The following is a 16,057-nucleotide window of genomic DNA, read 5'->3' on the forward strand; positions in this document are numbered from 1 at the left end:
GAGAAAAACATTTTTTGTTTTTGAGATGGAGTCTCGCTCTGTCGCCAGGCTGGAGTGCAGTGGTGCGGTCTCGGCTCACTGCAACCTCCACCTCCTGGGTTCAAGCAATTCTTCTGCCTCAGTCCGCCAAAGTAGCTGGGATTACAGGCATGCGCCACCATGCCTGGCTAATTTTTGTATTTTTACTAGAGATGTGGTTTCCCCATGTTGGCCAGGCTGGTCTTGAACTCCTGACCTCATGATCCACCAGCGGATTCAGAAAGATTTATAATTTTCTTAGATAAAGTACCTGGAAATTTTTTAGAGTCATAATTGTAGAAACTTAGAATTATCTCTTAGTTTTGTTGTTGTTGTTGTTGTTGTTGCTGCTGTTGTTGTTGTTTGAGACAGAGTTAGTTTCTTGTTGCCCAGGCTGGAGTGCAATGGCACGATCTCGGCTCACTGCAACCTCTGCCTCCAGGGTTCAAGCAGTTCTCCTGTCTCCATCTCCTGAGTAGCTGGGATTACAGGCCCCCACTACTATGCCTGGCTAATTTTTGGTATTTTTAGTAGAAACGGGGTTTCACCATGTTGGCCAGGCTGGTTTCAAACTCCTGACCTCAGGTGATCTGCTCGCCTTGGCCTCCCAAAGTGTTGGGATTACAGGCGTGAGCCACCATGCCTAGACATCTCTTAGTTTTAAAAAAAATCAACTTCTTTGAGATATAATTTGTATACAAAAACATACTTATTTTAAGTATACATTTTGATGAGTTTTGACATATTAATCATGTGTGTGAACACTAACACAACCACGGTATAGCACATACCTATTTCTCTACAATGCTCCCTGTATTCATTTTCAGTCACTGCTCTCCATCATTCTTGCCATTCCTAAGTAAACACTAAGCTGTGTCTGCCACTGTAGATTACACTTATCTTTTCTAAAGATTTGTGTCTGGCTTCTTTTACTCAGTATATTTTTGAGATTCATCCATGAGGTGGTAGATATCAATAGTTTATTCCTTTTTAATGCTGATATTTCACAATTCTTTTACCCAGTTAAAGGTGTTATAATATCATTATGGCTCCTGTTGTTTGTAATGAGAAGTCAGTGACAATTCATATTCTGTTTCCTTCTGTGTATTGTGTCATTTTTTTTTCTGTAGTTTATTTCAATATTTTCCACTTATCTTTAGTTTTCAGCAGTTTGACTTTAATATGCCCACATGCTGTTTTCTTTTTATTTTTCCTGTTTGGAGTTTTCTGAGTTTCTTGATCTGTAAAGTTATGTCCTTCACCAAACTTGTGAAATTTTCTTTCTTTTTTTTTTCTTTTAATTTGAGACAGGGTCTCACTCTGTCACCCAGGCTGGAGTGCAGTGGTGTGATCTTGGCTCACTGCAACCTCTGCCTTCCAGGCTTATGCGATCTTCCTGCCTCAGCCTCCCAAGTAGCTAGGACCACAGGCGTGCACCACCATGTCCGGCTAATTTTTGTATTTTTTGCAGAGACAGGGGTTTGCCATGTTGCCCAAGCTGGTCTTGAATTCCTGGGCCCAAGTGATTTGCCTATGCTGGCCTCCCAAAGTGCTGGGATTACAGGTGTGAGCCACCACACCTGGCCAAATTTATGAAATTTTCTGACATCATAATTTTCAAATATTTTTTCTGCCCTATTCTCCTTTTTCTTTCTGGGACTCCACTCTCACGTGAGTTAGACCTTTTGATATTGTCCGACAGCTCACTGAGGCTCTCTTCATTTCTTTCCAGTTTTTTTTGTTCTATTTCTCATACTGGATAATTTATTTCTTTTCTTTTTTTCTTTTTTTTTGTTTTTGTTTTGAGACAGAGTCTCACTTCTTCACCCAGGCTGGAGTGCAATGGCACGATCTTGGCTCACAGCAACCTCTGCCTCCCAGGTTCAAGCAATTCTCCTCCCTCAACCTCCCAAGTAGCTGGGATTATGGACATTTGCCAGCATGCCTGGGTAATTTTTGTATTTTTAGTAGAGACAGGGTTTCACCATGTTGTCCAGGCTGGTCTCGAACTCCTGACCTCAAGTGATCCACCCACTTCAGCCTCCCAGAAGTGCTGGGATTACAGGTGTGAGCCACCGCGCCAGGCCATATTGGATAATTTCTTTTTTTTTTTTGAGATGGAGTTTCACTCTTGTTGCATAGGCTGGAGTGCAATGGTGCGATCCCAGCTCACTGCAACCTCCGCCTCCCCTGTTCAAGCGATTCTCCTGCTTCAGCCTTTCGAGTAGCTGAGATTACAGGCACCCGCCACCAAGCTCGGCTAATTTTTGTATTTTAGTAGAGACGGGGTTTTGCCATGTTAGCCAGGCTGGTCTTGAACTCCTGACCTCAGGTGATCCACCCACTTCAGCCTCCCAAAGTGCTAAGATTACAGGCATGAGCCACTGCGGCCAGCCCCATAGTAGATAATTTCTATTGATGTGTCTTTAAGTTCACTTGCTGTTCTATATCATTTCCGTTTTGCTATTAAGCCCATGCAGTAAATTTCATATTTTCAGTAGTGTATTTTTCAGTTCCGTCATTTCAATTCTGTTTCTCTGCTAATCTCAGCACCTTGGGAGGCTGAGGCAGGAGGACCACTTGAGCCAGGAATTCAAGACCAACCTAGGCAACATAGTGAGGCCCCGTCTCTACGAAAGAAAAAAGAAAAAAATTAGCCAGGTGTTATGGCACACACCTGTAGTTCCAGCTACCAGAAGGCTGAGATAGGAGGATTGCTTGAGCCCAGGAGTTTGAGGTTGCAGTGAGCTGTGATTGTACCACTGCACTCCAGCCTGGGCAACAGAGCAAGACCTACTCAAAAAACAAACAAACAAATAACAAACCAAGAAATAGAAAGAATTCACGTTTTCTAATGGTCAAATTCTCTCCAGTTTATTATGTGTCTGTTTCTTGTTTACTCTCTGGTGCTCCAGGTAGATAACTTTTTTTTTTTTTTTTTTTTTCTGTGAGACAGAGTCTCGCTCTGTCGCCCGGGCTGGAGTACAGTTGCAGGATTTTGGCTCACTGCAACCTCTGCCTCCCAGGTTCAAGTGATTCTCCCACCTTAGCCTCCCAAGAAGCTGCTACAGGCATGCACCACCACACCTGGCCAATCTTTGTATTTTTTGTAGGGACAGGGTTTCACCATGTTGCCCAAATTGGTCCCGATCTTCTGGGCTCAAGCCATCTGCCCACATTGGTCTCCCAAAGTGCCAGGATTACAGGTGTGTGCCACTGTGCCTGGGCAGAATTTAGATTTTTTAATCTGCAGGTTGGTTGGTCTGTTAGGAGCAACTTTGCGTTTATTGGAAGGAGAAGATCTCTGGCTACATTACATTAGATGGGCCAAAGAACTGATAAACTGGTATCAGGGAGACTATTAGAGTGCCGTTGAGATGAAATGAGAGCCTTATCCAAGTAGCAAAGGAACAGAAAGGAAAGGCTTTCTGAGGTAGGATTGATGAGATTTGTTAACTGCTTAGGAATTACCCTGTTTAGGATAATTCTTTTGTGATTCATCTGTTCATCCATGTTCTTATGTATCCATAGTTTATTCTGCTGTATTGCTGAGTAGTACTCCATTATAAGACTGTATCAAATTTCTTTATATATTCACTAGTTGGTAGATATTTGGGTTGTTTCTATTTTTTGTTTATTATTAATAAAGCTGATCTGAGTATTCAAGTACAAGTTCTTAAGTTGACATGTTTTCTCTTAGGTAAAGTGCTGTGAGTGGGATTTTTGGCCATATGTTTGTTTAACTTTATAAGAAACTGCCAAACTGTTTTCCAAAGTTGCTTTATTATTTTACATTTCTACCAGCAACATATAAGCATTTCAGTTACTCCATATCCTCACCGACACTAGGTTTTGTCAGTCTTTAATTTTAGCCGTTCTAGTAACTGTATAGTGGTATCTCATTGTGGTTTTAATTTGTATTTCCCTAATGACTATGAATGTTGACCATTTATTCATGCCCTTATGTGTCTTTTTTTTTTTTTTTTTGGTGAAGCATCTATTCAAATATTTTAAAAAGCATACTGTCTTCTTATTGAGTGGTAAAAATTACTTATTATGGTAATTGGGGAGACCACCTGTATTGACTTTATCTGGAGGAGAAACAAGCTGTTCTTAGTCATATTGTTCTGACAGGAGGTAGTTCCATAAGTTGGAGCAAGGTGCTCTTCAGAGTTAGGCTCTTACCTTCCTGCTGGGAACTGGGAGATAGGGAAGCTGTCTCCTTTGATGTTTGCATTTCAAAAAGATGGCTCCCAGGTCCTTGAAACATTCCTGATTTGTGTGACTGTTTTTAGCCTTTAGAAAGATTTTCATATATTTGAAAAGGATGGTGAAAGAAAATTTGAAAGACAAGGTTGGGGGACTGGTCAGGGGGAGTCTTTTTTTGTTATTTTCAACAGGGAGAATTAATTCTCTTATTTGTAATTGTATTTTCCCTTATACCACATAAGTGTGGCTCTATTTCTTTACTGTCTGTTCCATTACATCAATCTGTTTGTCTTTCCTTGTAGCTGCGTAGTAAATATTGACATAGTGCATCTTCCAACTTTGGTGTTTTTTCCAAAATTGTTTTGAATATTCTAGATACTTTTTATTTTCATATACATTTTAGAATCAAATGATCAGCTTTTACAAAAAGCTTGCTTGGAATTTGATTGGGTTTGTATTGAATCTGTAGATCAATTTGGGAACAATTGACATCTTAACAATATTGAGTCTTCTGATTCATGAACATGGAAGAGTGCTCTTTTTCTTCTTTAGTTTCTCTTGGCAATGATTCGTAAGTTTGAGAGGCTATAGGGTTGAAGAGGGAAAGCATTCTCTTTGCCCTCTAAAGGTTCACTAAAAATTAACTGACAAAAGGTAGATGAGTAGGATAAAAAAGCAAATAAAATTTATTTCATGTGCATAATAAGCACCGGGGAGTTGCAGGAGAATGATAACCCAATGAAGTCCAGATGCTTATATACCTACCCTTCTTTAACAGGGAAGGGGAGTTCTTAAGATAGTTGCATTTCTTTTGCAGAGACGTTTTCTTAGATAAGGGGATTCCAAAGATAATCCCTCTTGGTGCTTCCGGAAAGAGGACCAGAGTGATGGGCTTGGGGGAAGGTTGGAGACAGACCTTGGTTCTGTGGCTTATTTCTGAGGCTTTTCAATTTTCTTTTCTTTTCTTTTTTTTTTTTTTTTTTTTGAGTCAGAGTCTTGCTCTGTTGCTCTGTTGTCCAGGCTGTAGTGTAGTAGCACAGTCACGGCTGACTGCAGCCTTGACCTCCTGGGCTCAGAAGATCCTTCCACCTTTGCCTCCCAAGTAGCTGGGACTACAAGCATGTGCCACCACACGACTCTAATTAATTTATTTATTTTAAATTTTTTGAGGTGGAGTCTCGCTCTGTCGCCCAGGCTGGAGTGCAGTGGCATGATATGGGCTCATTGCAACTTCCGCTTCCTGGGTTCAAGCAGTTCTGCCTGCCTTAGCCCCTCCTTGAGTAGTTGGGATTACAAGCGCCCACTACCACGCCCGGCTCATTTTTGTATTTTTAGTAGAGACAGGGTTTTGCCATGTTGGCCAGGCTAGTCTTGAACTCCTGACCTCAGGTGATCCACCTGCCTTGGCCTCCCAAAGTGCTGGGATTACAGGCATAAGCCACCTCACTCAGCCTAATTTATTTTTATTTTTTGTAGAGATAGGGTCTTACTATGTTGCGCAGACTGGTCTCAACTCAAACGCCTGGGCTCAAGCAGTCCTCCTGCCTCTGCCTCACAAAGTGTTGGGATTATAGGTGTGAGCCACCACATCTTGCTTCCTTCCTCCCTCCCTTCCTTCCTTCCTTCCTTCCTTCCTTCCTTCCTTCCTTCCTTCCTTCCTTCCTTCCTTCCTTCCTTCCTTCCTTCCTTCCTTCCTTTCTCTTTCTTTTCTTTCTTTTCTTTTCTTTCTTTTCTTTTCTTTCTTTTTTTTTTTGAGACAGAATGTGGCTCTGTCCCCCAGGCTGGAGTGCAGTGGCGTGATCTTGGCTCACTGTAGCAGCCTCTGCCTTTCGGGCTCAAGTGATTCTCCTGTCTCAGCCTCCCAAGTAGATGGGATTACAGGTATGTGCCACCACGCTTGGCTAATTTTTGTATTTTTAGTAGAGACAGGTTTTCACCATGTTGCCTAGGCTGGTCTCAGACTCCTGTGTTCAAGTGATCCACCTGCCTCAGCCTCCCAAAGTGCTGGAATTACAGGTGTGAGTCACTTCGCCCAGCCAGTTTTCTTTAATTCAAAGCACTCAGCATACCAAAGCATCATATTTTGGGGTATCGTTTTCTGTACCCTAACAAGGCCAAGAAGACAGCTCCTACTCTTTGTATTATGCCCTCAAAATTCTAGCCACCTTGGCCTCTCTGAACCCCTGTTTTTGTCTCTTATTTAGCAACAATGCCAGCTCTGTTTGCATTTGCTGTCCCTGTGCTGCAGACTGGAAACTACCTCCAGGCAGTGAGCTGGAGCAATTGTAGGGCTGCTTTCACATGTATTCCTTTCTCAATGATCATAGTCCTGTGCTGCTTATTGTCCAGTGTTTGAAAACATTGTTTCATATGTTTTGTCCAGTTGTTTAGTTCTTTAGGGCCACAGGGTAAATCTGTCCCTGGTACTCCATTTTGGGCAGAAGCAGAGTCCTAAGTTATCTTCTGGACAGGTTAAATTTGAAGTATTTGCAGGATATCCATGCCTAGTATGTGTAGTAAACATTATCGGAAAAGGAGCTGGAAATGAAGCTAATGATTCCTGGATAGTGTAGGAGTTGATCAGTGCCCCTTAATTCCTTGTGAAGGATTGGAATGGTGATGAGAAAGGAGGTTGTGGTCACAAAATAACAGAACAAAGTTTGAGGTGTTTTTTTGTTGTTGTATTTTGTTTTGAGACAGGGTCTCACTGCATCATGCAGGCTGTAGTGTGATGATAACTCTACTGTAGCCTCAACCTCCTGGGCTTAAGCAGTCTTCCCACCTCAGCCTCCCAAGTAGCTAGGACTGCAGGAGCACACCACCGTGCCCAGTTAATCTTTTTCTTTTTTTTTTGTAGAGGCAAGGGTCTTGCCATGTTGCCCAATCTTGTCTTGAACTCCTGGGCTCAAGATATCCTCCTGCCTTGGCCTTTCAAAGTGCTGGTAGCCAGGCATGGTGGTGTATGCCTGTAGCTACTTGGGAGGCTGAGGCAGGAGAATCACTAGCGCCCAGGAGTTCGAGGCTCCAATGAGCTTACGCTCGTGCCACTGTACTCCAGCCTGGGTGACACAGTGAAACCCTGTCTCTAAAAACAAACACCAGCCACCACCATGAGCCACCTTGCCTGGACCAAAGTTTGAGGTTTTCAGTGTAGACTATCTGTGTGTTAATAAGGTTCAAGGAATGGCTTTGCTGCCAGAAAACCAGACACCGCATATTCTCACTCATAAGTGGGAGCTGAACAGTGAGAACACATGGCCAAAGGGAGGGGAACAACAGACACCAGGGTCAGTTGGGGGGGTAGGGAGGAAGAGGAGGGAGAGCATTAGGACAAACAGCTAATGTATGTGGAGCTTAAAACCTAGATGACAGGTTGATAGGTGCAGCAAACCACCATGGCACACATATACCTATGTAACAAACCTACATGTTCTGTACTTGTATTCCGGAACTTGAAGTAAAATTTAAAAATTAAAAAACAAAAAAGAAAAAAGAAAAGAAAGAAATGGCTTTGTTGGTGGGCTATTGGCAAGGAATGAAGTTTAGGAGGAGGAAGAGCTCCAAGGTGTTAGTCTCAAATAGATCATGAATATGGATACTGAGGTCACAAGGTTGTTGTAAAGGGTAGAAAATAAGGAATATGACTAGATGCTAAAAATTATCCATGTGGGTAGAAATGAGATGAGAATGTAGTAGATTAGAGGTGCTGAAGCATTTTAGTCTAAGGACCCCTTTAAACTTAATAATCAACAAGGACCCCAGAGAGGTTTTGTTTATATGGATTTTATCTATCAGTATTTACTGAACCAGAAATTAAAACTGAGAAAAAATTTAATATTTATGCATTAATTTATTTTAAAATAATAATAAACCTATGTGTTAACATAATTAGCATATTTTCTATGAAAAATAGTTTTCAGATAAAAATCAGTTTAAAGAATACTGTTTACATGTTGTAAATCTCTTTCATGGAAGAAGCTTTTCTTATCTGCTATATTTAATTGCAATATGTTGTTTTGGTTGAAATATTGAAAATCTGATGATATACAGATAAGTAGTTGGAAAGCAAACAGTATTTAAATAGCTTTTAAAGATAATTGTGGATATTCATCTTTGATACTATGCCAAAACTTGACGTGTTGGTGTCTTAAAGGTTAGTTGCATTGTGGGATCCAAAACCACATCAATAAACATTTTGCTTTTATTTTTAAATTTATTATTATTATTATTATTTTATATTTTTATATTCCTGGCAAGCTGTGAGGTTTTTTTTATACTAGTACATTAAAATCTATTTGTTTACCTTGAATTTTGAATGGATATTTTACCTATGTGGTATAGGAGAGGAGAAACCTTTTCTTTACCTTTTTATGTTCAGAGATTAGGGCCTGAAAATTAAACTGACAAAATGTTATACAACCAAGAAGTTTATATGACCAGTGGGCAGTAACAGATCAGTTACATTGAAACAGCAGGGTTTGCAGTAGAGAAAGACTTTAATGATTACAGAGCATTGAGTGAGGACATGGGAGGAGACCCTCAAATCTATCTCCCCTGAGGAGTTATGGGCTGGTATTTTACGTTTTAAGGGGATTGTGGAAGGTAAGGGGCTAGAGAATTGAGGTCGTTGATTGGTTGAGATATGGGAGATGAAATCATCAAGATGTGGAAACTGCATTCTTTTGTGAGTCAGCTCCTCTGGGATCCTTCAGACCAACTGGCGTCAGTGGGGTCCTTCAGACAGGCTGATGTCAATAATTTCACTGCTGTGCAGGACCTGAAGTAATATCTTAAAGGGAAAACTCAATGTTTTATAATGTTCATATTTTCTATAGTACACTTAAGGGGAACTTTAATCTCATAGCAGGGTCTATGTGATTCTGAGACAGCAGGCACCAAACACCGGTGAAGAAGCTAGTCAGAGAGCAAGCTGACCTCATCATAAACACTGCATGTGCTGCAAGCCTTGTTTATTTTCGTTTCTCCCCCTTCTTCTTCCCTGATGAATTTCATACAGTATATAGGGACAGTTTCAAAATGACAGATTAACAGGAGGGAAAAACAGAGTTTATTTACATGTGCAATGTGCATACACATGGAATAACTCAATGGTGGGTAACTCAAAGGAGTAGTTAGTTAGAATTTGGGGTCAGTATACTATCATACGAGATTAAGAGGAGAGAGGAGAAAGCCCCTAGTACTGGGAAAACAAATGACTTCTTTTTTTTTTTTTTTTGAGACGGAGACTCGCTCTTGTCGCCCTGGCTGGAGTGCAATGGCATGATCTCAGCTCACTGCAACCTCCACCTCCTGGGTTCAGTGAGTTCTCCTGCCTCAGCCTCCTGAGTAGCTGGAATTACAGTGCTCACTACCACACTCAGCTAATTTTTTTTTTTTTTTTTGTATTTTTAGTAGAGATGAGGTTGCACCACATTGAACCAGGCTAGTCTCGAACTCCTGACCTTAGGTGATCTGCCCACCTTGGCCTCCTGAAGTCCTGGGATTACACGTGTGAGTGACTGTGCCCAGCCATGATTCTTTTTTTTTTCTTCTGCCTTAGCCTCCCAAGTAGCTGAGACCACAGATGAACACCATGATGTCTGGCTAATTTTTGTAAATATTTTTTTTTTGTAGAGACGGGGTTTCGCCATGTTGGCCAGGCTGGTCTTGAACTCTTGACCTTAAGTGATCCACGCACCTCAGCCTCCAGAAACACTGAGATTACAGGTGTGAGCCACTGCACCTGGCCTAGTGGCACATTTTTCAAGATAGGCCATATGATAGGTTATGAAACAAGTCTTAATGTATTTTTTAAATAGAAATAATATGAAGTGTTTTCTCAGACCATAGCAGTATAAAACTAGAAATCAATTCGAAGAGGAACTCTCAAACCTGTAAAAATTAGAAATCAAACAACCTGCTCCTGAATGATCTTTGAGTTAACAATGAAATCAAGATAGAAATTAAAATTGTTTGGAATGATTGATAACAGTGACAGAAGTTATCAAAATCTCAGATACAGCAAAAGCAATACTAAGAGGGAAGTTTGTAGTGCCAAATACCTTCATCAAAAAGACAGATCACAAATTGACAATGTAATAATATCACACCTCAAGGAACTAAAAAAACAGGAAGAAACCAAACCCAAAGCTAGCAGAAGAAAAGAAATAACAAAGAACAGAACTAAACCAAATTGAAACCAAAAAATACAAAGGATCAATAAAATTAAAAGTTGTTTCTTTGAAACGATAAACAAAAATGATAGACCAGTAGCTAGATTAGCTGTGAGAGGATTCAAGTAAACTTAGTCAAAAATGAAAAGGGAGATACCATAACTGATACCACAGAAATACAAAAGATCATCTGAGACTACTGTGAACACTTATATGTATACAAACCAGAAAATCTAGATGAACTGAATAAATTCCTGGAACACACGACCCCCCAAGCTTGAACCAGGAACAAACAGAAATCTTGAACAGACCAATAGCAAGTAGTTTGACTGAATAGTGATTTAAAAAATCTCCCAACCAAAACATCCCAGGTCCAGATGGATTCACAGCCAAATTCTACCAGACATTCAAAGAACTGATACCAATTCTACTGGAACTATTCCAAAAGATCAAGAAGGAAGGAATCCTCTCTAACTCATTCTACAAAGCCAGTCTCAGCCTGATGCCAAAGCCAGGAAAGGACACAACAAAAAAAGAAAACTGCAGACCAGTATCCCTGATGAACATAGATGCAAAAGTCCTCAACAAAGTACTAGCAAAACCAAACTGAACAGCATATCAAAAAGATAATTCAGCACAATCAAGTGGGTTTCATCCCAATGAGGCAAGGATGGCTCAGCATACACAAGTCAATAAATGTGATTCACCACATAAACCAAATTAAAAACCCTATGATCATTTCAATAGATGTAGAAAAAGCATTTGATAAAATCCTGTATCCCTTTGTGGTAAAAACCCTCAACAAATTAGGCATAGAAAGAACGTACCTCAAAATAATAAAAGCCATATATGACAAACTCACAGCCACTATCATACTGAAGAGAGAAAAGCTGAAAGCATTCCCCCTCAGAACTGGAATGAGGCTGGGCACAGTGGCTCATGCTTGTAATCCCAGAGCTTTGGGAGGCCAATTCAGGAAGATCACTTGAGTCCAGGAGTTCCAGACCAGCTTGGGCAATATAGTGGGACTCTTTCTCTAAAAAAATTTTAAAATTTGCTGGCCATGAAGATACATGCTTATAGTCCTAGTTACTCAAGAAGTTGAGGTGGGAGTTCAGGAGTTCAAGGTTACAGTGAGTTATGATCATGCCATTGCACTCCAGCCTGGACAATACAGTGAAACCCTCTCTTTAAAAAAAAGAAAATAAGAAAATAATTTCTTTTTTTTTTTTTTTGAGATGGAGTCTCGCTCTGTCACCCAGGCTGGAGTTCAGTGGCATGATCTTGGCTCACCACAAGCTCTGCCTCCTGGGTTCACGCCATTCTCCTGCCTCAGTCTCCCGAGTAGCTGAGACTACAGGTGCTCACCACCATGCCCAGCTAATTTTTGTATTTTTAGTAGAGATGGGGTTTCACCGCGTTAGCCAGGATGGTCTTGATCTTCTGACCTTGTGATCCGCCTGCCTCGGTCTCCCAAAGTGCGTGAGCCACTGCGCCCGGCCAAGAAAATAATTTCTTAATGTAGTTCCTTTTGTTAGATCCCAGTGAGGTAAATGTGGCAAAAAGCCCAAAGGAAAAGATTTTTTGTGTGTGAATATGTGGAATGTCTCCATTGACATAAGATGCTTTTTCTAATATAAGTTTATATTTGTAGTTGACAATGTAATGAAAGTTAGAGATGTTCAGTGAGCATCTATAATATTCAAGGATAACATCAATCACAGAAGGCAACTGTCATGTTTTCCTACAATTATCCGATTGTCAGAGTGAATAGTAAGCTAGGTGGATTGACTCTGTAATGTATTTCACATCTTTTTATGTAAGAGCATCTGACTCTTCATTTATTTTAGAACTGAAGGAATATGTGTTGTAGCAAGAAGACACAGCTACCGATAAAATCCTTATCTAAAGAATTATTAGGCTGGGCGTAGGGGCTCACACTTGTAATTCCAGCACTTTGGGAGGTTGAGGCTGGTGGATCACCTGAGGTCAGGAGTTCAAGACCAACCTGACCAACATGGCAAAACCCCGTCTCTACTAAAAATACAAAAATTAGCCAGATGTGGTGGTACGCATCTGTAGTCCCAGCTACTTGGGAGGCTGAGGCAGGAGAATTGCCTGAACCTGGGAGGTGGAGGTTGCAGTGAGCCAAGATCCCACCAGTGTACTCCAGCTTGGGTGACAGTCTCAAAAAAAAAAACCCACAAAGAATTGTTAGATAATGTATTTTCTGCTAGGAAGTTAATTTAGGGAAGCAATACCTGAAGATTAAGGCAGAAAATGCCCACCTACTTCTCTTTTCTATTAGATGAATATACCTTGTCAGTAGAGGGCTGACAATGTCAGAGATTGAATGAATAAGTGTAACACACACACACACACACCCCGTCTCCCTATACATGAAATAGAGAACCAGGGATGTGTGGAGAATTGGGTCAAAAGCAAGAATATGTGAGAGGAAAGGGCCTCATAAACTTCTGTTAAGCAAATTGCTCCCTTTCGTATATGTAAGGTTACTACAAAAATGGAAGGGGAATAAAAGTTTCTCTCACTGAAGAAAAGTGGGGGCCAGGCGCGGTGGCTCATGACTGTAATCCCAGCACTTCGGGAGGCCGAGGTGGGTGGATCACCTGAGGTTAGGAGTTCGAGACCAGCCTGGCCAACATGGCGAAACCCCATCTCTACTAAAAATACAAAAAAAATTAGCTGGGCATGGTGGTGGGTGCCTGTAATCCAGCTACTCAGGAGGCTGAGGCAGGAGAATCATTTGAACCTGAGAGGTGGAGGCTGCAGTGAGTCAAGATCGCACCACTGCACTCCAGCCTGGGCAACAGATAAAGGCTCCCTCTCAAAAGAAAAAAGAAAAGTGGGAATGTTTCTCTTAATATGTAAATCTTGGCTGGGTGCAGTGGCTCACACCTGTAATCCCACCACTTTGGGAGGCTGAGGCTGGTGGGTCACGAGGTCAGGAGATCGAGACCATCCTGGCTAACACGGTGAAACCCTGTCTCTACTAAAAACACAAAAAATTAGGTAGGCATAGTGGCATGTGCTTGTAGTCCCACCTACTCGGGAGGCTGAGGCAGGAGAATTGCTTGAACCCTGGAGGCAGAGGTTGCCATGAGCCAAGATCGTGCCATTGCACTCTGGCCTGGGCAACAGAGCGAGACTGTTTCAAACAAAAAACAAAAAACAAAAACCATGTAACTCTTCCCAAGCTTTTCTTCTTATTTTTACCTTTCTAAAATGTAGGGGAGATAATCTAAGTATTTTCATCCTATTCTGTTCACTGATCTTGGTAATCCAGGCTTCCAGCTATAAAACTCACCATAATCAAATATAGTATAAGGAAATTCCTTTGCTGGCTGTGTTGCTTAACGGCCTCTATAGTTCTGAGTAGGGTGATCACCTATCCCAGTTTTAGCACTGAAAGTCATCCATCCTGGGAAATGCCTCAGTACTGGACAAACCAGGACAGTTGGTCACTCTCATGCTGAGTTGGGGGGAAAGCATGTAAGAAGGGAAGAAACCAAGGAAAATGAGAAGTCCTGAGGTATGAAGAGAACTTTTTTTTCCTTTTGAAGCATATTTACTATAGCTAGGAAAATTGAAAATTAATTAGCTTGTATCAGTGTGCTTAGTAGTGAATTAGTGATTTGCTGCATTAAGGGTGAATATTAAGTAGGCCTCTGGCCAGGCACAGTAGCCTGTAATCCCAGCACTGTGGAGGCCGAGGTGGCAGGATCACTTGAGCCCAGAAGTTTGAGAACAGCCTGTAGAACAAAGTGAGACCCCGTCTCTACAAAAAATAATAAACAAACATCAGCCAGGTGTGGTGGCATGTGTCTGTAGTGTCTCAGCAACTTGGGAGGCTAAGGCAAGAAGATTGCTTGAGTCCAGGGGGTTGAGGCTGCAGTGAACCAAGATCATAGCAGTGTACTCTGGTCTGGGCAACAGAGTGAGACCCTGTCTATAAAAAACAAACAAACAAAAAGGTAGACCCCTGTGTTTACTCCTGCATTCTTCAGGACCCATACTAAAAGACATGTTGGGAAATAAGAATGCAGAATGCCATAATGGTTTTGAATCCTCTTGAACATAGAAGAATGTTTTGCCTTCAGTGGAGGGCTTTTGTTCTAAGATGCAGTCTCTTTCCTGCTGTAAGGTAACCTTATTTTAGGAAGTGGAGATACAAACTTTTTTTTTTTTTTTTGGAGACTAAGAGTCTTGCTTTGTAACCTAGGCTGGAGTGCAGTGGTACGATCTCAGCTCACTGCAACCTCTGCCTCCCAGGTTCAAGCAATTCTCTTGCCTCACCCTTTTGAGTAACTGGGACTACAGGCGTGTGCCATCACACCCAGCTAATTTTTGTATTTTTAGTAGAGATGGGGTTTCACCATGCTGGCCAGGCTGGTCTCAAACTCCTGACTTCAAGTGATCTGCCCATCTTGGACTTCCAAAGTGCTGAGATTACAGGCGCGAGCCACCACACCTGGCCACGACATTTTTACTTTCAAATATAGGGCCTTTATGCAATTGCAGACCACTGTAAACATTATTTGTCTGTGTCTATATTTGATACTTATACTCCAGCTCTGTTTTGATTAGCAAAAAAAAAAAGAAAAGAAAGAAAAATAAATATAGTTAATACTAAGAGTAAGACTTCCTGTAACATACTTGGCTGACCAATTTTGGGTTGTACTTTTGCCTTGGTGTCTCTCAACAAGCTTATCTTTCTTCCTTAGTCTTGTTCTTGGTTTCTTATCTTACAGAGAGGTGTGGGAAATGGAACTGGATAGACTCAAGAATCAGGATGGCGAAATAAATAGGAACATTATGGAAGAGACTGAACGGGCCTGGAAGGCAGAGGTGAGAAGAGGAGCTGATATCTTGAAAGTCTTAATTTCAGGCTTCCAGATGGTGTCTACTTTTGGCATAGTAATAGGAGAGCCAGTAAGCTTTTGTTTTCACTACCTAGGGGTAGCTTTGTGTATGTAAAATTAATAAAGTATTTATATGTGTGTGGCTTCCTTAGATCTTATCACTAGAGAGCCGGAAAGAGTTACTGGTACTGAAACTAGAAGAAGCAGAAAAGGAGGCAGAATTGCACCTTACTTACCTCAAGTAAGTACCGTTCCATTCTAGAGCTTTAATTGTCTTGCAGTTTGTTTGTTTGTTTGTTTAGGTTTTTTAATTCCTAGGCCAGGTAGTCTGGCACTTACTCTGTCTGCACAGGAATTTTAGGGCTGTCTCTGTCTGCAGTAGCAATTGCTCAGTGATTTTTCTTCCCACATTCTAAAGTTCTGTACTCTTCGCTTCTACAGTTTTAAAGTTTTGCATTTTTTAATGTTTTGTTTCCATTTGGATAAACACTATCTGTTAAAGCCAGATATAATAGCATGCTCCTGTAATCCCGCACTTTGGGAGGTCGAGGCAGGAGGATGACTTGTGCCCAGGAGGTTGAGGCTGCAGTGAGCTTTGATTGCACCACTGCACTCCAGCCTAGGCGACAGTGAGACCCTGTCTCTAAAAAATAAAAAATAACCAGCATCTGTTAACCTATCAGAGCATAACACTGGTCTTTGGAGATTCATTTCCTATGTAGTCATTTCTTTTCTTTCTGCCATGGAACTTGGAGGACCCCTGTGGCATTTTCA

The 16,057-nt window shown here is 41.3% G+C and overlaps 1 protein-coding gene across 2 annotated transcripts in view; it reads left to right on the forward strand.

The window, feature by feature from the left end:
- RNF214 (ring finger protein 214) overlaps nt 1-16,057 on the forward strand; it is a 52,056-nt gene that overhangs the window by 31,120 nt on the left and 4,879 nt on the right. For both annotated transcript variants that reach the window (XM_011964824.1, XM_011964825.1), the window contains exons 6-7: nt 15,173-15,269; nt 15,436-15,524. In XM_011964824.1, the coding sequence (XP_011820214.1) occupies nt 15,173-15,269; nt 15,436-15,524 (186 nt within the window). The remainder of the gene's footprint in view (nt 1-15,172; nt 15,270-15,435; nt 15,525-16,057) is intronic.

This window comes from Mandrillus leucophaeus, unplaced genomic scaffold (genome assembly GCF_000951045.1).
Source record: "Mandrillus leucophaeus isolate KB7577 unplaced genomic scaffold, Mleu.le_1.0 Scaffold71, whole genome shotgun sequence".
Classification (NCBI taxonomy): domain Eukaryota; kingdom Metazoa; phylum Chordata; class Mammalia; order Primates; family Cercopithecidae; genus Mandrillus; species Mandrillus leucophaeus.